At 32.4% G+C, this 24,083-nt stretch overlaps 1 protein-coding gene across 5 annotated transcripts in view; it reads left to right on the top strand.

Annotated features, from left to right (window-relative positions):
- Nucleotides 1-24,083, top strand: part of Wdr17 (WD repeat domain 17) — a 95,471-nt gene that overhangs the window by 54,791 nt on the left and 16,597 nt on the right. For 2 of the 5 annotated variants that reach the window (XM_021264944.2, XM_021264942.2), the window contains 15 exons: nt 142-233; nt 2,443-2,525; nt 4,289-4,375; nt 6,453-6,617; nt 8,279-8,481; nt 9,779-9,928; nt 10,011-10,141; nt 10,432-10,557; nt 11,495-11,650; nt 13,707-13,771; nt 18,559-18,691; nt 19,143-19,234; nt 20,352-20,451; nt 21,423-21,562; nt 22,997-23,017. In XM_021264944.2, the coding sequence (XP_021120603.1) occupies nt 142-233; nt 2,443-2,525; nt 4,289-4,375; nt 6,453-6,617; nt 8,279-8,481; nt 9,779-9,928; nt 10,011-10,141; nt 10,432-10,557; nt 11,495-11,650; nt 13,707-13,771; nt 18,559-18,691; nt 19,143-19,234; nt 20,352-20,451; nt 21,423-21,562; nt 22,997-23,017 (1,744 nt within the window). The remainder of the gene's footprint in view (nt 1-141; nt 234-2,442; nt 2,526-4,288; nt 4,376-6,452; nt 6,618-8,278; nt 8,482-9,778; nt 9,929-10,010; nt 10,142-10,431; nt 10,558-11,494; nt 11,651-13,706; nt 13,772-18,558; nt 18,692-19,142; nt 19,235-20,351; nt 20,452-21,422; nt 21,563-22,996; nt 23,018-24,083) is intronic. The other 3 variants (XM_087217018.1, XM_021264943.2, XM_021264945.2) reach the window with 2 other exon arrangements.

The raw sequence follows: 24,083 nt of genomic DNA on the forward strand, positions 1-24,083 counted from the left end.
ACATATTTTTATAATTATACATTTGATAATTTACATTACAAAAAACTTTTAAGAAACCCCATCATATATCTTAAGTCATACATTTCAAAAATTATTTTTGTGGCAAAAACTTAATATTTGTCTAATATATTGTTTCCCAAGGTGGTTTAAATTGTATTGCTGGGGCAACTTCCCAAAATGGTGCTTTTATTTGGGATATTCAAAAGGGCAAAGTGGTACAGCGATTTAGTGAGGTAAGATGTGTTTACTGCTACTGAATAATATGACATCTTATACTATTTCATATTTTATACATTTTTCCCTCTTAACAGCTAATAGCTTGGTGATGTGTATATTCTTTCAATTAGTAAAATCGCCAAGGATACATTCACATACCAAAATCAATCATGAGAATTGTAGTTGAGTCTAATATACATAAATCAACTAAAGTTGCACTAGAAATTCAAAAGACTTTTAATTCATCTTCTCCCCCAATCTAAGCAAATATTAAATAAGAAGAAGAAACTCTGAAGTCTCAAAAATAATCCTGATTCTGTGAGTAGTATTATTGCCATGAGGAAAATCATTTTATTGCCCTGAACCCATTTTTTCACCTATGAAATGATAAAGTTGGATTTCATAAATTTTTAGATTACCTTTCTGTTTTGAAAGTCTGTTTTTGCAACAGTCACCAGCCTTTCTGGTGCCAGGGACCACTTTTGTGGACAATTCTTCCATGAATGGGACAGGGAGTGTTAGGTGGGTGAATGGTTTCAGGGTGTTCCTAAGAGCACACACCCTACATCCTTGCAAGATCAGTTCACGGCAGGATTCTTGCTCCTGTTAGTATCTGTTCAGTGGCTGATCTGACAGGAGGTGGAACTGAGCAGTAGTTCAAATAATGGGGAGCAGCTCTATTGAGACGGGTTCCTAACAGGCCATCGTACAGGTCGGGAAACACCTGCATTACTCTAAGTCAGGCCCTAATACCAACCCTCTTCCTACATGTACTGACAGATTATATTTATCTCTGGACTTAAATTGCCCCATATTTTACTAAGTTCTATTAATATTTGTAAAACATAGATGATCTAATTACAGTATGTTTTATATGAATAAGGAGCAACATGAGTAGGATCTAAGACTGTCATTATCTTGGAATTTTATTAATTTTCAACAATAACTGTTGAAGCTTAATAAAAGCATGAGCATGAAAATCAAACTTTAAACTTTTGATTAAGATTCAAAAATTTTATTCTTACCTAAGAAATCTCTTGATTTCTTGTAGCATTTTGGCATCTGTGACCTAAAATATCTGTCCATTGGTATGGAAACAGTTCCAGCCTGATTCTAGCAACCCAGTCTCTTATTATAAAGGACATTTCTTAGGTTCATTCAAATTATTCCCAGACCCATCTCCAGTTAACACTAATATCAAACTTGCTTCCCAGTTTTCAATATAGGAAAAATTAACAGTATCACCTTTAATTAACTGTGCTAGATGTGTCCAGTAAAAGGAAATGAAAGACATTAGAGAGCCATAAGTACACTTTGCATGACAAAGAAAAATGAAGCTAATAGAAGGCCTCCAATACTTACACTGAATAAACACAGGGACTAGTTCCATTTTTCTATCCACTTATATAAATCTACCCCTCATGGCTCCCAAAGAGGAAAAAAATGACAAACAGGAGATTGCTTTAGGAAGCTGAATCGGTATATTTATAAAGCAACCTTAAAATACAGGATAAAAAGTCACTTTAGTTTTCTCCTTAAATGGCAGCCACAACTTAAGTACAATATAAAATCGAAGTGTTTGTAACTAAAATTTAGAAATGAGTTGATTACAGCATTTATCCACCCCTCACACAGCTGATGAGTGATGCTCTATGTATAATATATTCCTTGTGTTTAAAAAAAAAACTCTCTTCACATCAGCTAACTCTACTCCATGACTTTATTTAGTTGTGGAATACAGCAGAACATGTAAATATATTATTATAGGAATAACATTACAAATTTTATAATTTTTATAATAAAAATTGACCTTTGAAATTTGAAGAGACAATAAATAATAACTGTTACTTGTCATATATATTGTATTCTACTTTGTGATAGCCTGGATTTGAAATCTGGTAACTATCATCCTTTCTAGATGCAATCAAAAGAAAAGGAATTAAGGGAAACCTAATTCTATGATGGTTGAAGAAGCATATTTGACTCTGCCTTGTGGCCAACAAAAAGAAACAGAGCCACCCAGTTTATATCTAAAACAATGGATTTCTTTTAAATGTGACTGTTTTGCACATTCTTAACCTATGTATACTCAGGTTCTGCTCTTGACAACTACATCTGTTAGTATCAGATAGAATAATTTCCTAATAGAAAAGTAATACTTAGAAGTAAGTAAGAGGAAAAAGGGTGAATTATTTCTTATTGATAGGTATTTTGCATTTTTTGAAGCATGGAAAAAGTGGAATATTCTGCATTGCCTGGAGTCATAAAGATTCCAAAAGAATAGCAACCTGCAGTGGTGATGGTTTCTGGTAAGTACTGTGTATGATACTATGAAGTTACCCTGTTTATACAAGGTACATTTGATGATTCCAATTGTGTACTGATGAAATTTTATTTGTACAGTGTACCAACTACCACAAATATTGTTTATAATCCCATATAAGCACATGCTATATTGCTATATCATTAATAAATAATACCACAACGGTGTTTAAAAAGTACTAGATTAACCAGTCATGATATCATTTTCACTTGAAAATGAAAACGCTACATGAATTATAAATAAAATATATGAATTGTATCAAAGAAATATAAGGACTTCTCACATTGGGAGGGAGACAGTATTTTAGATTCACAGGTCTTTCAGGAGATATCTAGTGCTCTAGAAACTTGTTTACAGTTTTGTATATCCTATTATTTATAAGAAGATAAAATGTTTTTGCAAGAGAATTTGATAATGCAAATGGGAAATGCCTTTTTGTAGGACCTAATTTTATTGCAGTTGTGTTTCAGAAATATATCATTTCTTAATTTGGTGAAGTCCCAGGAAAAAGGAAAGAATTCCATTTGATTTTTAAAACTTTTTAAATTAGTGATGTTATCATATTTCTATGAGTGAAGTCTTGACGGGTATAGACGCTTGTAGTTGTTGTGATATGGAAGCTATGGAAGTTTGTCTTCTGTTAGATTTTGCTATATACAGTTTTTTCCCGTCCTCATTTTTTAATTTCAGGAGAAAAGATAGTAGGCATAAAAACCAAAGATTATTTATTAGGAAGTTTTAAAAGTCTCAGAAATAACATTAGTGATTATTTCCCTGAAAAGGAACTATTTACACGTTAGTAGATATCAAACTACAAAAGACATTCCTGTGAATTTTTTCTTTTTTTTTTTGAGACAGGATCTCACTTTGTAGTTCAGGCTGGCTCTGAACTCACTATGTAGTCCAGGCCAGCCTTGAACTCTCAGAAACCCTCCTGCCTCAGCCTTCCAAGTTCTGAGATCACAGGCATGTGTCACCACACCCAGCTCTCCTATGATTTTTGATGAAGTAATTAACTTTACCATGTACTTACAAAGCATTTGATAAATGCGGTATTCAGTGAAAAGGCATTTGTAAGGCTCAGTTACTACCACCCCATAGGAACTTCAAAAGTTTTGATGGGCCTACTGATGTTTAAGAGTATCATTTTTAAAGGTTTTTGAAATCTATAATACATTAATATATACACAGCTTCCCCCCCCCAATGCAATCAACAGCCCTTGCACTGTGGCAATAGAACAGTACCAAAACTTCTTTTATTTTTGCAGTTAAATTATACAAGATTCTTTATTGGTGATAGGAGTTGGGAGTGTTCTCTGAATTTCTAGTTATATTACTGAAAATATGCCATGAAAATGAACATGATTTTGTTCTTCATGTGATGACACATACAACCAAACTTATAAATGAATAAATACATCTTAAACTACTTAATTTTAAAGCTAAAATCTAATGCATCTATTAGCTATGTCATTTTTAAAAATGTATTTAAATTATATTTTCCTCATCTAAAAAATTACATAATAGTTTCTATACAAAATGTATTACCTTTAATTTGATTTACATGGATTAATATTGTGTAAGATAAAAATATTCAAAATGGCAGTATTTTTAAATCTTCCTTACGATTTGCAAACAAAGCTGCTATGCTAGAATACTTATCTTTGAAAATTACAATTCTGATTTTTTTCCCTTGAATAATGTGTTCAGTGTGTTGTTTTTCTATTAATGTATTATAATTAATTTCAGTATTATTCGAACAGTTGATGGTAGAGTACTACACAAGTACAAACATCCAGCTGGAGTATTTGGTTGTGATTGGAGTCAAAACAACAAGTAAGTCTCTTTCTTTTTCCTGAAATAAATAATAATTTCATTTCAGAGATTTTAAATAATCATAAAATTTAGTGCTATTCCCATAGCATGTGTATTATACTCATCATTAATTTCTTTGGATAATATTCTCCTTACCTAGCAAATAAGTTTTGTAAATGCTCATTTATTTAAGCTATTTTTATTCCATGAAGTGTTTTTGTTTTGTGGTATTGGGGAATTGAACCTAGGGTCTTTGTGCTAAGCTAAATCACCAGCCCCCTCATCTTTTTAAAATTTGTATTTTGAGACAAAGTCTCACTAAGTCTCCAAGTTGCGCAGGATGGGTTTGAATTTGAGGTTGTCCTGCCTTAGCCTCCCAGAGTGCTGGGATTACAGGCATGTGCCACCATGTCTGGTTCCATAAAGTTTTTACGTGACTTAGAAATACAGATTTCCTGCCCTCAGAACAACAGTATGTTGCAAAATATATTTTCCAAACTGTAGAAACTGGCTTGTTTAGCAGTGGACTTTAGGAAGATAAAATCAGGCACACAAATCTGTAGAATGCTATATTTCTGCATGTAGGTGTAAATAAATATAAGCATTATAACTGATATGACAAAATCAATATTTTGAGGATTTGAAAGAGTTTTGATCACATCTGATTTCCAGATTGTATAATTTCCCTCTTGTCTTTAGGATGGAGGGATTGTTTATCTGCTGGTTAAAATAGATGACTCTCAAGTAGAAAATGTTTTGGCAGATACACAATTTTTACAGGTTTGCCTAGTACATTCCTTATTCCTTTCCCATCACTATTCCACATATGACCAGTAGGCCACAAGTAGTTGCCTTTTATAATCTCACTTGTGTTAAAAGAGTGAGCAAAAACTATTAAAGAATCATATTATATTTCTGGAAATCCTTAGTTGCATCTAGTGACTAAATCCTCTCAAAGAAGGGAAGGTACAAAAAAAAGAATGGAAAACTGAACAGTGATTCATTAGCTGATGAGACAACCCTCACCGGTAGGGAGCTTTTCCAGCATACTTTTGAGGAGGTGGGGTGGAAGGATAACATTGCTGTTTGTTCCCGTACCACAGAAGGTATAACAAATATCCAGAGCATGCAATAATAATCTGTCTACCAGCAAGTAAGCAAATCATACCACTTGTCATGTGGGACCCTTCTTAAGACAAACTAGTTACAAAATATAAAGTTTGAGAAGTACTATTGGTTTTCAATATAAAAAAAAAACTCAAAAAGTTATGAGTCTGGACACGCTGAAAAAGAACTTACAAAAATTAATACTCTTCTCTAAGATAAACAAAATACAAATTCGACCAATTTAAAAGGAACACTGAGAAAGAACCTCTTTCCATACTGGAACACTTTCTGCAAATGTGAAATATCACATTTGATCACAAGATGTGATCAAAATATACAGTGTGTGTTTAAATTTAAAATATTACAATAAAAGACACATTTCCATTCATACTCCTCAAATACTCCCCTCCCTGCAACAACAATTATTCCTTTGTTCTTGTCACTTTCTGAAGCAGTTTTGTAACTTCTTTTTTGTGAGTGTCTTATGTTTTTTATCATGGTTGTCTTGATGTCCTAAAGCCATTCAAAACATTTACCTTTCATGGTCATTTTGATTTGAGAGAAGAGCCAGAAGTCACACAGTGCCTCATCTGGTGAATAAGGTAAATGAAGACACATCTCAATATTTTTGTCAGCCTGTATTTTCATTGGATAGAATTAGGCAGCAGAATTCACCATATTTTCGATCACACCTTGTAAAGATATGAAAGAAGTCTTCCAGAACTGTTCAGAAAGTTACGAGGCAATGGGATAAGTGTGTTTGAAGTGAGGAGGAATATTTTGAAGAGGCTTAATGGCAATGTGTCTTTTACTGTAATGATTTTTTCTGTAAACATTCACCATATATTTTGATCATCCCTGATATAAATTTTTACCTTAACTTCATTAAGGAAGCAGAAAATTGTATCTTTAGAAATGGGAACTCTTGTACATTTTTAAATTAGTCGTATATAATATTAAAATGATCATATTTTAATTGATGATATTTCAGAGACATGATAGCCACTGGTTGTGAAGACAAAAATGTTCGCGTCTATTATGTAGCCACCAGCTCTGATCAACCATTGAAAGTATTTAGTGGACATACAGCAAAAGTGTTTCATGTCAAATGGTCTCCTCTGAGGGAGGGAATTCTTTGCAGTGGTTCCGATGATGGGTATGTATTTCTGGATTCTAATTTTCTAGTCCTTAAAAATCGTAAACTTGTATTTTCCCAGATACATATTTATAAGATCAAATGAGTAAGCACAAGTAAATTCACTCTAGACTAAATTAAATCCTGCCATGCCTATGTTATCATTATGTTCATGATTTTTATTTTGTTATTTTACTTATAATGGATGCTTGTTTCAAGATTGTTAGCAAGAATGTTAACAAAAACAAAAACTCTTAAAGAATATGTGGAGAAAGGACAGATCTAAAACAAATAAATCTCCATAAAATGTAGAGAAAAGTTTGTTTTTCATGTTTTCATAATGTTTCACCAAGAATAGAATAAAAGCTTATCATAAATTTTGGCGTGAAGAGAGAGCATTTTAGATATGAGAGTGATTTAACATTATTCTTCATTTATGACTGTTTCTGAAATCTTGTCTATATTTTATATTCCAAGAGATGTATTTACATAATGTAGTTTGTTTAATCACTGTTTGAAGATGGGGAAAGTTAGGTGAGAATGTCCATTTAAAAGTCATAGTGTATAGTAAGCACAGGTTTAATACTGAATAATGAAGTGTTTTCCCTTTGAAATTTCGGCATAATTAAAATCTGAGAGAGAATTATGAGATTTTTGTGGGTTATCACTTGGAATGTTTCTTCTAATTATATTACCGTGTGAAAGTGAATATGCTTTATTTAAAGATTATTCTAGTCTCTCAACATCTAAATTCTGTTCTGCATGAAACAAGTACAATATTCAATCATTGGTGAGGAATATTTTCAGAAGGATAGCAGTCATCATTTTACTGATTTGTCGTAGTGAGAATTGAAAGTCTACTAAATTTGAGTTAGTTCTTTAGCAGTCACTGTTAATACAAATAAAGGTTATATCTCACTAATGTTATCTAGCAACTTTAAATAAAGATAAAACATATAGGGAAATCATTAATTATCAATGTCCTCATAGCTGAACCCACACATACTATACATCAGCCTCGTAAGCCTAGGGAGTTTTTATATCAAATGGGGCATATAAAAGCCTTTCTCATGTTTAAGCAAAAAACATATATTGTGACTCCAAAGCCTAAATAACTATGTCATTTGAAAGGACACCACTCTTATAGCGGCCCACATAATAACACTAAATTATTTTCATTGCAGATGCTCAATATATTCTTACTTATGAAAACATTATAATGAACTGATTTACTGTATTGATATAAGTATAACTATGAATTAATTATTAAATAACATCCACTATCAGAATTTTAAGATTCCATAATGTACCAAAACCTTGGTGCTACTAAACTATTGCTTTTTATATCATCATAATTTCTCTTTGATTACATATGTTCTGGATTATTTCATTTGTTTTTGGGTTATTTCATTTTTAAAAAGTAATTTTTATATATAAATTATGAAATAGTATATTTACCATGGGTAGCAAATGACCAGTAAAATTCAGGGAAAAAAAAAGTTCCAATAAAATAATATAGTTACGTTCCATTTCTATCTGCTATAAAGAAGAGAATATTAACGTATCTTAAAATATAAAATGCTATTTAAATATACTAAGAAATATAATTGTGCTCCGTTAAGAATATGCTCATAATTTGAATAAGTGATACTTTCAATACACACATAATATCCTCTTTTCAGTTCCGTTCGAATTTGGGATTATACTCAAGATGCATGCATAAATGTTCTCCGTGGACATACTGCACCTGTGAGGGGACTAATGTGGAACACTGAGATTCCATATCTACTCATATCTGGCAGCTGGGACTATACTATAAAAGTATGGGACATTCGGGAAGGAACCTGTTTGGATACTGTGTGTGATCATGGTGCAGATGTATATGGTAAAGTGTTTTTCATGTACCTGGTATTTTGACATATAAATGATACTTATCATTTCTGAGCAACACAGTATTTTTATTTTTATTTTGGGTACTGGAGATTGAAAACCCTTCACAGTCAGCAATATCATATATATATATGATATATATCATATATATATATCATATATTTTTTTAAGACCGGTCTTGCTAAATTTCCTAGGTAAGACTCAAACTTGTGGTCCTCCTGCCTCAGTATCCCAAGTGTTGGGATTATAGGCATGAACAATCACACTGAGTGCTACATGATATTTTTAAAGAAATCTTAATGTATTTTATTCTGAAATAATATTTTTATTGAAATAGCAGAATACTTGAAGGACATTGAAGAGGTCATCATAAATTACCAGAACATGACTATTACTAGTACTACAATATCTTTTTCCCTCAGCAAGTGTATATCTGTGTTTCATTTTTTACTCACACACAGTGCACACTTACACCCATGCACAAATATACAAGTACATGTATGTGTTGGGTTTTCTCCCTTTCATTAATCAGTTCAGACATAAATTGTAGAAAAGGAAATGAATAACGGAGTAGATATTTAAGCCATTCTCCATATTTTTGGATAGTAAACATAATGTGTTTTTTTTTTAAATAACAACAAGTTTTCTAGTATAATTGAGTTAGGTATGGAAAATCAGATTAGTTATCTTGTGTATACTCTTTGCCTCTCATTTACATTTGTATGTGTTCTCTTTCCCAAACCTTGATGGGAGTAAGTGGGTGGATTAAGAATTCAAAAATGATTCATTAGGAAAAGTAACGCAAATCTAGTTATTTAGATCCATATGCTTTATCCCAATAGCATTTTTAGCTGAAGCAATGTGGGACTGATTGTAGAGAATCTTATTAGTTTATATTCTAAGCTGAAAGATTGCTAGCTCTTGGTCTTCTAGCGAGAACTTTCACTTATCCTTCCAATAACTCATAGATAGATACTGTGTGCCCCATTGGTACACTTGCTGCTTAATCAAATAAAATGTAATTTGAACATTTTCATCCAGGGCCATTTGCTTTCCAATAAGTATTCACTTTTATATTTATATTTACATACTGTCATAAATAATTGGTTACATTCTTATATTATCTGCCAAGATACTAATTAAATGTAAGTAGAAATTTGACTCTGAGAACCTTTCAGTTACCTGCATCATTTCTTCAGAACATCAATTATGTTGTTTTTTGATATACACATAAATAAAAAATATTTTCTAATGTTTACTTTAGTTAAAATTAGTTGGGTTTTTTTCACCAGGTTTAACATGCCACCCAAGTCGCCCCTTCACCATGGCTTCTTGCTCCCGTGATTCTACAGTGAGACTCTGGTCATTAACACCTTTAATCACTCCTTTACAAATAAATATTCTGGCTGACAGAACTTGGGAAGAAATTATCGGGAACACTGGTATTGAACATATGTGTGCATTAGATTTTATTTTTAAAGAATATGAGAAATTCTTCCTCACTGATTTATATTTCTTAATCAGATTATGCTGTCGAACAAGGTGCTCCCCCTCGGTTGTGTGGTAAAGTGTCAAGAGATATCAAGCAAGAAATAGAAAAGCTATCTGGTAATCCTCGAGTGAAAAAACTAAGATGGTTTTCAGAATGTTTATCAGTAAGTTTTACAGAAATTACATACGAACATATTCCCTTTAACCAAAATGAATTGTGATAGCTGTTGTCATTAAATTGTCACATATTCATATTCCCTGTCCTAATTAAGTGGGTCTTTTTAACATAATCTTTACAGTAAGCAAACAAAACCAGAAACAAATGTGAAATAATGTATACTTGTTATTTCAATTTTTCAAATTAGATTGTGTGCATTATAATATGTTTGAAATTGCAAAATGCTAAAAAAGATTTTTATTCACTAGTTTTGATTATTCTGTGTCAACTTTTTAGCCTCCTGGTGGTAGTGACAATTTGTGGAACTTGGTCTCTGTGATAAAAGGGCAAGATGATAGCTTACTTCCTCAGAATTACTGCAAAGGAATAATGCACTTGAAACATCTGATTAAATTTAGAACTGTAAGTAAAGCACACAGTATGATGTACTGAAGCAATTTTTCCCTTTTAAAGTTGAAAAATAATAATAGTTAGAGATATCATTAGATTGATAGACTGAAATAAATTAACACAGAGATAAATCTTCTATAAAACTTATCATGACACTATGAATTATTTGAGAACAGATTAAGCTACCCATAGTTTTCAGAGTTGCACTCTCATGAATTCTTCAAAGATCACTTGAAACTTCTTGAAATGCTTTATCTTCACACTGCTACCAGTGGTTGTGAAATATGGACTACTCTGATTTTCATCTTAGAGAATCTAATGGCTATACACTAGGAAATGTTTATTAGAACTCATCATCACATAGATGTTAATGAATTTCAATACAGAATTATTAGTTACCTTATAAAAGGGGCAGTATCCAGTATCACTAATGAAATCTGTCCTGGAACCAGAAAGAAATGGTTAACTGTTGGAGCATGGAGGAAATTGTTCCAGGAATGTAATTTGATGGTCATAAGGAAATGTTATTTTAATAATGATGAAGTACTTTCTTAAAACACAAGCTGAGCATCTAATGACTGTGTCTGAAAAATCTATTGACAGTGGAGGAGCCAAGGTGAGCCACTAATATTTAAATTTTCTTTGGAGACTCTTATTTATTTATTCATTCATTTGTTTTTATCTCTCTTACTTGGTGTATGTCGCTTTACTACTGCCTTTTGGCCTCTGGGAATATATGCAACCACAACCTCTGGAGAGGGGAAGGACACAGGGCTGTGCTTCATCTCTCCAGGTCTCCCTAAATACACCCCTAAATATTGTTTAACGATGCATCATATTTTATAGACAATAAATACTGTTTTAGTATTGAATTCTCAGTGCTATATGCTTTTACAATGTCCAGCTGTAAGTAACATAATTTTTAAAATTGTGTTTTCTTTTTAACTAGTCTGAAGCCCAAGAACTAACAACAGTCAGGATGTCTAAATTTGGTGGTGGTGTTGGTGTACCTACAAAAGAAGAACGATTGAAAGAAGCTGCTGAAATACACTTGAGATTAGGACAAATTCAAAGATATTGCGAACTAATGGTTGAACTTGGAGAGGTAATGTGCTAGTGAAATAAAATTATGGAGCTTAGTTTGTATTCTAAGTATACTTAATTCTTTGTATTAAAAACATGGAGCTTAATTTTTCTCATCCAGTTGATTCTCTGCCGATCTGAGATCAGGTGTGACCCAGTACAATGCCAGTTGTCTAAGCTAACAGCATCAGCATCACTCTGAACATGCATGTCTCATCCCAGACCTACAGAATCATAAACTCTGGGAATGAAGCCTAACAATTTATGTTTTTATAAGTCCTCCTGATTATTCTCATGCATGATGAATTTTAAGAAGCACTACCCAGTGGTTAATTTGCATATACTGGAATCCCTATCCCACAGTGGCTTGAAGAGGGGTTTTCATTGGTGAAAGGTTCTCATGAGCCACATCCTGGTTTCTATAGAGGCGTCAACAAAATAGATTTTTCACAGAAAGATTAGGATGAATCTGTGCTATTAAAATTCAAGAGAGTGGCTTCCTATGGTAGGTGGACAGTGGCTAGAATGGAACACCAGGAAGGAAAGGGTTCTGTTTCTTGATCCTGGGTGCTAGTTCCATGAATATGTACTGTTCCTGAAAATTGATTAGGATTTTCCCCTTTCTGCTTAAATATTTTATCTCAACAAAAATTCTCGACCTAACAAACAAAGTATTTGATGTAAAAGTTACTTGTTAATCAGGGTATTATTAAAAGATAATCTATTAAAATACAAAAGAAAAGGAATAAATAAATTTTGGTACAACAGTGTTGTTCTCTACCTTTCTGAGTTTGTTTGGGTGTGTATAATTTTAAGCTATCTTAAAACCTTTCTCAGGTATCTGTTTATAAAAGGTAATTTTATTGTCGTACAAATTCACTGGAATTAATGATTCATAAAATTATGTTTGAAAGTTTTTAGAAAACTAGGTCTGATTATAATTTCTCATAATCATCTTTTTATAAACAATTTCTATTTAAGTAAGATTAATACTATGGAGTTAATGAAACATTTCATCTTTTCACTTATAAGGTATAGATTTATTGAAAGATCTCAGGAATGAAAAGTTAATTTAAATTTCAACTTTTTTCTTCTATTCATCCCTACTGTAATAAAGACAAAATTTCTCTAAAAACATTTTTACGGTACCATTTAGGTAAAATGATTTTAAATATGTAATTTTTTAAATGATCTATTCAACATAATTTTCAAGTTAATTACCCATTTTCTATCCTTAATTGTAGTAGAACCCTAGTGTCTTGGAAAGCCTTAATTAAAATTAAGTTTTGATTCATGTAGTGATATTTCAGAATATTTTCATCTCGGTTTCATTTTAACATTGTATTTGCCAAAACCCATATAACAGTCATAATCAGCCTTGATTGAATAATGACTTTTTTCTATATCAGTCTATTTTTAAAATATGGCAAGTATCCGTAATTATAAAGGAAAATATGACAACAAATAAAATTTCTAAAAAGGAGAAAGCAAGGAATAAAAATAGAAATCAACAGTGCACTTGTTCAATATAGATAACAGTGGCATAAAAATTTCAGTATTAATTATTTTGAACAAAAAACACTAGAGAACAAATCACTCTGGTATTTCTAGAAGATAAGTTACAATATTTTCAAACTACATATTTTATTTATTTATTTATTTATTTATTTATTTATTTATTTTTGGTACCGGGGATCAAACTCAGGTCCTTCCGCTTTCGAGGCAGGCGGTGGAACCACTGAGCTAAATCCCCGGCCCTCAAACTACATGTTTTACTCTTCCTTCTAATTCTTTTTTTTCCTCCATCTTATTCTGCCCACACCTCCTTCCCTCTTTCCATTTCTTCATTCTAGCTTTGGGATTGGATTTTCCCTGCTGAATCATGAAGTTTTACATATTTTATAATATATTGATATTTATTCTGTAGAGAATGCAATAAGTTGAATACAAAAATGTTCCAGGAAATCCAGCGACTCTAAAAATTTTGTAAATATTAATGCATTTGTTAAAAGTCTGCTAAGAATTATACAATGCAGTCAACATAGTTAAGTTTCTGTTCTTCTTGCCTATTATTCCAGTGGGACAAAGCTCTGTCAATTGCACCAGGAGTCTCTGTGAAGTATTGGAAGAAGTTAATGCAGAGGTAAGGCAGAAGGTCTGTGTCTAAATAGATGTTTTAAAAGCAACTCTTAGAATAGACACAATCAAAATATAGTACAAAAATACTACCACTACTACTGTAAAAATATAGTAGTAGCTCTTGAGATTTCTTATCCTTATATTTTCTTAAATAATAAGTGAATTTTACCTGTACTAATACAATAAATGAATTGGTTACAAATCATTTTGGTATTCTTTTTTTTTTGTACCGGGAATCGAACTTGGGTCCTTGCGCTTGCACAGCAGGCGGCAAAATCACTGAGGTAAATCCCCGGTCCTGGTATTCTTATATTTGTCTTGACATCTAATGAGGAGAGTAAGAAAGAGCAGAAAGTAAATTTCTTCATATTAATGCACGAATAGACATACCAGCAAAATACTAATATTTTGATATGAAAATATAAGGCAAAAGATTTTCTGAAGGTTATCCAAAGTTTGTAGAATGCTGTCCTGGAAATAATTGTAACTATCTTCTCTGGAGACACTAATTTCTACAATTTGCTCTTCTTGAGTATAAATGAGGTTCCAATGGTAAAGGACAATCTGACCACGGAGGAAACTTAACCCCATGTCCTTGTGTTAGAAGGCAATAAAACAACAAGATTTTTGTGCAGGTGTATTAAGTTTCTTAAGTTTTGCATAACAAAGTACCACAAGTTGGGTAGCTTAAAACAATGGAAATTTACTTTCTCACAGTTCTAGGGACTAAAATTCCAACATCATTTTATTAGAGTTGGTTCCTGTTGGGCTCTAGGGAAAAAATCAGTTCTGTGCTTCTCCCCTAGCTTCTGGTCTTTGGCATCTCATGGTAAATAGACACATCACTCTAGTCTTTACCTCATCTTCATGTGGCATTATCTCCTGTATGTCTTTGTGGCTAACTTTCCTTGTCTTAGAATGATACAATTGTAATGAATTTAGGGCCTGCTTTCTCCCAGTCCATTATAATGCCACATTAATTTAATAAATTACATAGGCAAAAACTCAAGTTTATTTCTATATGTTTACATTAACAGGTACTATGATTTAGAATCTTAATATATTATTTACATAACTCATTTCAACTCAAAACATTCAACTCTATCTTTCTATTCCATTGTATTGTGTTCTGTTCCCAACACATATTTATTTATTGCCCACTGTGTGACAATAATTGTGCTAGACCTCTAATATACTATTCAATGTAATTATCTTGATTCTGACGGTAGAAACAAATCTGGATTATTCTTTTATAGGATATGGTTTAGGAAAATATTAAATTGATACTTACACACATGAAAAATCAGGCAAATCTAAGCATGATTTACTCTTCTCATAGAAAGTAAACTGTTCCCTTGCTCTCTGTTACTCTCCCATCAGTAAGTTTAGCAACAGGTTGGCTCTAGGCTTCACACTGTAGACTCCCTGAATCCTAGGTATGTCTCAGTTTGTATACCCTCACAACACACTTGTGAATGTAACTGTTCCCACTGAATCACGTTAGTGGTGGATACTTATTTCAGAAGACATTGTTTAATAAAAATTTAATTGAATACCATTTAATACCAAGGTGGAGCCATTCAATATCAATAATTTGTAGAATGAAAGCAGTGGTTATCTGATATTCTGTTCGATTGTTAACACAGTTTTCTAGCATATATCATTATTATTATGCCACTACATTGCTCTGTAAACTTTTATCTTCATTAGTACTCATCTTGATTACTTTTCTCTTATTGCTGAGACAAAATACCCAACACCCAAAGTTAAACGGAGAAAGTTTTATTTGGCTTATAGTTCATAGACGTTTCAGTCCATAATCTGCAAGCTCCAAGGCAGGGTGGCCGAGGGGCAACAGTTAGTTTATGGTGGCAGAAGCAGCAAAAGCAACAAGAAAGTTTAATAGTGCTCTTTTGATCTTATTCAGACTATAGGGATTAGGGCGGTGCCAAACAATCACTCAACATGTAGTGGTTTAATAATCACATGCCCTCGATCCTAGCAGCACACACTCTAGATTCACCCACCTATGACTGCATGAGTCTTTAGGGGAACATCTAGACCCAAACTGTAACACTACATGTTTGCAGTACATAATGTTTATATTCCTTATGAGGAATTGGCACATGTACATAACACATGTTAACTCCTTCATTCCCTTTCCCTCCTCTCCCTCCCTCCATCTCCTGATCCCCTTCCCATTTGAGAAAAATCTATCTCCCTACTTTGTTATATTTTATTTTTAATTTAAGTTTCTCATGTAGAGAAACCATGCAACATTTAAGCTTGTGTGTCTGATTTATTTCGCTTCACATCATGGCCTCAAGGTGCATCTATTTTCCAACAAATGACTCAAATCCATCTTTCTTTATGGTAGAATAATGCTCCATTGTGTGTAAATACTACATTTTCTTTATCCATCTGTCTCTTGATGGACATATAGGGAATTTCCAAGATTTAACTATTATGATTTGTGCTGCTCTGTACATGGGTATGCATATTTCACTGTAATATGGTATTTTTAACTCTTTCAAGTAGATACCCAGAAGGGAAATAACTGGATCAAATTAAATTTCTAGTTTTAGTGTATTGGTTTCCATAGTAGTTGCATTAGTTTACATTCCCGCCAACAGTGTAGAAAAGTTCCTCTATCCCTCATCTGCATTTGTTATTATTTGATTTCTTGATGATAGCCATTCTTTTTGGGATAAGATGGAATCTCAGTGTTGATTTAATTTGCATTTTGCTAATGGCCAGTGACATTGAATATTTCTTCATGTATTTATTTGCCCTTTGTACTTTATCATTTGTGAAGTGTCTGTTCATTTCACTTGCCCATTATGTATGGATTTATAATGTGATATGCCCTCAGATATAATGTAACAGAGAACCCTGATCTAAACTGGAATATTTGAACAGAAATATAAAGGATTCATAGGAAATGACCAATTAAAGAGGCTGGAAAAAGTAGTCCAGGCCTAGGGAGTAGTAAAAGAACCAAAATGGGACTGGAGTATAGAAGGTAATGGGGGTGGTGCTAAGTGACAGTGGAAAGGTAGACAGGTACTAAATGATTTAGGGCTTTGTAAATGCTAATTTTTATGTTTTTTCTTAAGAGGCTGATGTTCACTGGGATTTTGAAACAAAACAAACAGCAACCAAAACCAAAATAAAACAAGAAAACAAGCAAAACTCTTAGGAGGGTATTTGAATCGAATGGGATGTAAGAGCAGGAGTTGTTTTTGAGCATGTAGAACTTGAGACTACTTTGTAACTTTAACAGTAATGTCAAAAAGGTAATTTTTATTCGTTAACCAAAGAGGAAATCTGCACAACATGGAGGATATTGTTGTCCTTATTAAGAGCTGTTGAGGTGGAAAGAAGGATACTGAAGCAAGATTAGAAGGAGTTAAGTGGGACGGGGAGGGAGGGAGGGAGGCAGATGAGCATATAGACAATTCTTCCAACTCAATTTATTTTTTCTTTGCTTTTCTGTGTTTTATTTCCTTTTCTTTTTTAGTAGTATATATTTTCAGTACATAATATTTACATTCCTTGTAGGGTGTTGGTACATGTATATAACACATGTTAATTACATTTGTATCCCTTTCTCTCTCCTTCTCCCCCTCTTTCCAGCTCTTATTCTCCTTCCCATTTCGGAAAGAGCTACTACTACTACTATTACTGTCTTTTGTTTTGCTCTTTATTTAAGGCCAACACCTGATTTTTTTTCTATTCCTTAGTCTGTGTAGTGGTCATAAAATGGACTCCCCCTAAACCACAAGTTTATAATTCATAGATCATCCAGAGACTGGTTGGCAGTCTCTCCAGAAGGAGAATATTGTTTCTAAACAGCTTCTTTTTAAGCAGCTTGTTTCTAAACAGCTACATTGAGGAAATCAGGATTACATGGGAATAACATAGCTGCTGGGGAGTACCCCAATCACTCTATGAAGTGGAGACTGTAAACAGGGAGCTAAGCATAAAAATTATGGTTTTACCTTCCCACAGACTAGAAATTGAACTCTAATGTAGTTTCAATGCAGCATAAATTAAATATACTAAGTTCTTTTCAAAGAAAACTAGGTTAAATTTTAAGGATGGGATTAACTAGATTGGTTTAGAAAATAATACCCAGAGGTTGGACAGGAAGAAAGACATGCAGACAAGCAGAAAATGATGGGTGCAGAGACAGAGACAGGTATGCAGAATTGGATACATGTACATCTCATGATCCCTTTTTTCTACTCACATATCTGAAACTCTAATTTTCTTTAATTACTTAGCACAGGTATAAAATATTCTACATCTTATTACTTTTATGTTCATATATTATACTTTTTAATGATTTTGAAAATACTTCAGTTTAAAAAGTATATATTGTTATTCTCATTAAAACATTTAAAATTCTCTGTCTTTAACAACACATACACCCACATATTTAATTAATCCATGCTTTACAATTTATTTGGAAATAAGCACATTGGCCATTTTAATTGATAAACTAGATTGATTTTGAGACCTGAAATGTTTGGAACATTCAAAATTTGAAAATATACGGTGCTCCAAGGGCAAACAAGCACCTATGGTAGTTAATATTTTATACTTCTTTTATTTGTGATGATTATATGTAACTTGATTATAAAACCTTACTTTTTAAAAATGACATGTCAAAGAACTATATGAAATCTGCTACACATTTTTAGATATGCTTTTAAAAAATATCAGTCCAACTGAAAAATTTTAAATTGCAGTTTAATTTAATATAGTAAAATATCCTTATTTTATTAGGAGAGCTGACCAATTGATCCAGGAAGATAAGGATGATGTCATCCCGTACTGCATAGCCATTGGTGATGTGAAAAAACTAGTCACTTTTTTTATGTCAAGAGGTCAATTTAAAGAAGCTCTGCTTGTCACACAGGTACCAACACATGAATATAGCAGACACATACACGGGTGGAAGGGCAGGTAGAAATTGTGCTGATGGGTTTGCCTTCATAAATTTAGTCATAAGATGGCTTGGTTTCTCCCCACCTCTCCAAATTTCTGCCTCAACATTTCAGTCATACTATCTTCCTTCATGGAACTTAATTTAGTCCTTTAAACATTCACACATCTCTATTCTTTATATGCTGCTCATGATTACACACCATACATTTGAACAATTTTTTTTAATCATTTACTTGAAGCTTCATGTCAGTAGTCACAATGGAATAGCAAATGCTGGCATTTTTTTCCAATTCTAAGGTTATTTCCAAATATAGTATAAATTTCAAACATGATTCAAGTATGATTTGTTCAAAACAATATTCTAAAATTGGTCAGTTATCAGTAATTAGCTAAAGATTAATAAAGGTTTAATTGAATTCTAGGCTGCATGTGAGGGAAATATGCAAACCTTACATGTTTCTACATCTAAAGGAGCTCCACATTCTGATGATTTCTACAAGGAAGATTTTAATGAGTGAGTTATTTATTCTTTGTTTTGAATCAATATTTTTTAATGCTTTATTTCCCTTTAGGAGCTTTGGAGGTCCGGGTGCATGCCAAGGAATGGCACTCATACTCAACTGTATTTCTCTCCGTGACCTAGGTTCACAACAGCATCTATCCCTAGAAGAACAACAGAATCCCAGACATGGAGACACAGTCCACACACATTTTATATAGTTTCCAGGAAAAAAAAAAACATATTTCAGTCAAGAGAGCAGTTAAAGCACCTAAATTCTTAAAAACTGATGAAATCTTTTAGGGAGGATGGGGTGGTGAAAATAAAGTGTGCAGCTTATTGATGTTTTATTGTAAAGTTAGTATATGTAATATCCTAGTAAAGTCCATAATCCCATGCTACCATTATTAGTGAATAGAATAACATTTATTTCTCTTTTAAAGAAGAAATCTAAATAGTTATTTTGAAAAGAAGCAGAAATTAGAATTTTTCAGCTTTTCAAATTCTCTAGGGAATAGGATACTATCAGAATACTTACCAAGTGAAGAAGGATCATGAAATTTCAAGCAGATAGTGTGCTGGGACTAATGTATTCCTTTCTGGACCTTTGCTGCTATTCACTGCCATTTCTAAATGCTACATTTTAAAGATTTACCATACAGAAACGATATTTTGACTTCCAATTAACTTGTGAAAATTTTCATTTCAACCTGTAGTTCTTCGAAGGTTAACAGCCTCTGCAGCTGAGTTGTAAATTATCCAGTGTAAAATGATATGTGTTAAAAATTAGGCTCTTCTCCTGACAGTTGTGGGAAATGAGGCTGGGAAAGGTTTATCAGATTATATTTTGGAAAGAAAAATGTCTTTGCTTTTTTTCCCAAAACAAAATTTAAATCTAAATCAAAGATATAAAATTGAATCCTGTTTGGTCCTTTAATCACTCATCAAAAAAAAAATAAGAACCAAGATACATCATGTACAGGTGCAAGCACCCAATGATAAGTGTAAACCTATTGTATACGCAAAATGTACCAATAAAATAATTTAAGAAAAAATTAGTTAATATTTATCATGGGATCTTTGTGTTAATAAAGGATATATTTTTTTCTTTCTTTTTTTTTTGTCTTCCTAGACTTCTGCACAAAGTCAGTAAAGAATTGGCAGAATGGTATTTTCAGGATGGTCGAGCAGTGCAAGCTGCATGCTGCCATCTAGCGGTAGATAACGTTGAGGTACAACATTTCAAGTTGGTATATGTGATGAAAGCTCTTTGGTTGTGTCACGGTGTTTGAAGGGAAGGATTAAGTGATGTCTGTGTAAGATCTGGTTTTGCATTCTTTCGAGCCTGAGTAATGACATGCTGAATCGTACATGTGAATATTGTAGACTAAGAGCACCCTTGTATTTATTTTTATCACAAGTTATGTATTTATAAAAACCTTGCTTTAAATATTTCATCATGGATTAAATACTGTATCCATAGACAAGGAGTGATAGTGTGTCACAAAAGAAAAAATGCTGGATTTAGAACCAAAAGATCTAAGCTTGAGTCGTGTTTCTGTCACTTACTGTCTTGTCATGTATTCTCTCAGAATCTCAGATGTCCTCAACTCTAAAATGGAAACGTGAATACCTACCTTACATTCCTCATGTGTAGTTGTTTGGATTATGATAATGCATACAAATGAAAGAAAGCACTTGTTTTTAAATATGCCTCCATATATTACTCACAATCTTATATTTTAAGGTACATTCCAATTGACCCAATCATATAATAAGGAAAGTATTAAGTAAATGTAAAGATTTAATTTCGCATTTATCTTCATTGGATAAATTGTATTGGATTCGAGAAATTATCATTGTGCAATCTTGAAGAAGCTTTTAAGAATTTATACTATTTTCTGATACACTGAATGACATGTTGAGGATATTGCAGAGTATTATTAATTATAAAATAGAAGCAATATTTTTAAAGTCTTAAAATTTGAACTGATAAAATTCCCTGTATGTCCCATCATCTGCAAAAAGCATATGAAAATTTTGATCATTCTTATTTAGGTAATGTATGAGAATATTACAATCGAAATTTTATAGGAATAACTGATTTACAAGTTAATTTTTATCTACTTTATGAGCTTGGAGGGGAATGATGATCCTACCCAGCATCTATGAAACTGAAGAAATTATTTTCTTATTGAGCAAGCTTGCTATGGCATACCTAATTCGTGGAAATGAACTGGAGTTGGCAGCCTCAGTGGGCACAGTACTAGGAGAATCTGCAGCGCAAGCAACCCACTATGCCTTAGAATTACTGGCAAGAAAATGCATGATGATGCCAACATGGTGAGAGTTTCTAAATTGAAAGAATAATTTTATAGTGACATGCATTTTATAAAAATATTATATATTATATTTGATATGTCACAGGAGAATATAGGACTACTGTCTTACAAAGGATATTATTGGGTTACTGTATTGGTCAGCTTTCCTGTCTCTTGGGTAAAATACCGGGCACCTAAAACTTATAGGAGAAGGGGTGTATTTTTGGCTTACAGTTTCAGAGGTTTCTACTGGCTCCAAGTTAGAAACATTGTAGCCAAAAAGCATGGGGAAGAAATGCTGCTCAACTTATGGTAGCTGAGAAGCAGAAAGAGGGAGAGCAGAGAGGAAGGGACCAGGAACCAGATATAGTCCCCAGGGTCACACCCCCATAACCCACTGCCTCTAACTCAGCCCCTCCTTCTTATAGCCCATTCAACCAGGAACTCAAACCCATTGATGAGGGTAGTGCCCTCACAATCCAGTCACCTCTGCAGGAGTCTCTTATTCCAGTCAAGCTGATAAGATTAACTGGCACTGTGAGGAAATGGTGATAGAGGAATTAAGCAACAGTGAGAACTACCATATTATATTATGAAATCTACCATGACCCCATCTGAAGTAGCCCAGTTAAAATTCCATGTTTTGAGCACCTAAATTATCATGGGATAGCAAAAGTGTACTTCTTAAGATTATCATGACCAAGCCTTCCCCCATCTTAAAATTTTACATATCTACACTTTCTTTTGTGAGATACTGTGTCCTAGTTTAGGACTGAAAAATAGTCACTTCTGTAAGAGAAAACAATAATAAAGATGGTTTTGCTGAAGACTTAGAATAGGCCATCTCTCCAAACTCTGGCAGTACTCCCTATAGGTAGACCCTGGGAAGCCCCTGGGGTAATATGAAAATGTAGGTCAAAACAATTCTCTCTCAGATCTGCAGAGTCCTATTCCTAGATCGTGCAATCTGACATTAAGGACACCTTTAGGAAAGCTGTCTGTCATTCAATAGATGTTTGCTGAATAAAGATGATTTTAGAGTTTTATCTTCTCTTTCCCAAAAGCACATATTTAAAATGTTTAAAGATCTTCTAACTAGCTGTATGTTTTAGTTACTTTTAATTGAAAAGGAAAAACTTAATTGTAACTCTGCGATCAAGAATTCCTCCTGTATATAGTCATAGATATGTTTACTATAAATCAAAATAAAATTCAAAATCTAAAGAAAATATGGTGCTGACTTGGTTAATTTCTAGAAAAATCTATGATCTTTGTAGTGATTAGTGGAGTTCCAGACACTAAAAATAAATAGTAAACACCTACAAAATTTAAAGAGAAGTTTTATGATTTTATAAATCAAAAACACTTCGTAATATTTACATTTACTGATAAAAATATGTTTCTACTTGATATTCATCATATATTCAGATATTCATATTCAACATTTTCTTTTTAGTTTTCCATTTGTTGGATACAGGTATTACCTAGTTTTATTTTTTAAAATATGTTTATAAGAATTTTATGTATGTACTGCTTTATGCATTTAAGAACCATCTCTAAATTAAAAATTGTACCTTAACTATTTTCATTTTGTTTCAGATTATGCCAGTTTATATATGTAATTTATATAACATAGCAAATAAAATCTAACTAGCAACAAATTAGAATAGTTCCTATAACTTAGGCACAAAATAATTCATGACTTTATACTTAAAATTTACAAATAAATGAACTATGGATTTCTATAATAGCAAATAATAACTAAGCTAAGCAAAATTAAATAAGTGTTCTCATAGTGAAATCTGAGTTTAGATAATTCTGTTGGTCTGTATTATTTTATATATACACACACAAACATTTTCCCTCCATCAGTGTACTGAATTTTCAAAAAATAATAAAATCTGTTAGCTTTGCTATAAATTTCACTATATTAGGATATAATTCTTTGGTAAGAAAGTCATTTGTTCCTAGTTGATAGAAGTTTAAATATAGTTTTAGTACAGCTGTTTAATATAGAGTAAAAGCAAATGATAATTCTGTATTCTCATGGACAATATTTAAAACTGTTACTAAATTTTGTTAGAAAATATACAAAATCAACCCTACTTTTTAGCAAGAATGAGCGAACTATTCTAATTTGGAAGGTATAAAAACACTCAAAGTTTTACCTACTGGTAACAGAAATATATGGCAGTTTGGGAAGACATTATGTTTAGTTATGAGGTGGTTATGGGAAAATAATTTAATAATTCCCTGTTGACATTATATAGAAAATTATTAAGAAAATGATTAATTAAAATATTTATGGTACCTCACTAAAGTTTTAATTGATTAATTTAAAGTTTTAATTCTACAAGCTTTAAGTAATCCTAATTTATAGTGCTACTATTCTAATAGTTTGTAGGGTGTGTGTGTGTTTCTTTAATAAAATTATGGATTTGATACTAGAGGATACAGATAATCTCCATTTCTATTCTATACTATCTGTTCTTGATTAAGCACTCTTGTGTTTTAACAAAATGTTGATTCACATGAATAACCAA

The sequence above is a fragment of the Heterocephalus glaber genome, unplaced genomic scaffold, assembly GCF_053883595.1.
Source record: "Heterocephalus glaber isolate CG9 unplaced genomic scaffold, H.glaber_assembly_v1.0 deba00001461, whole genome shotgun sequence".
In the NCBI taxonomy this organism is placed as follows: Eukaryota; Metazoa; Chordata; class Mammalia; order Rodentia; family Bathyergidae; genus Heterocephalus; species Heterocephalus glaber.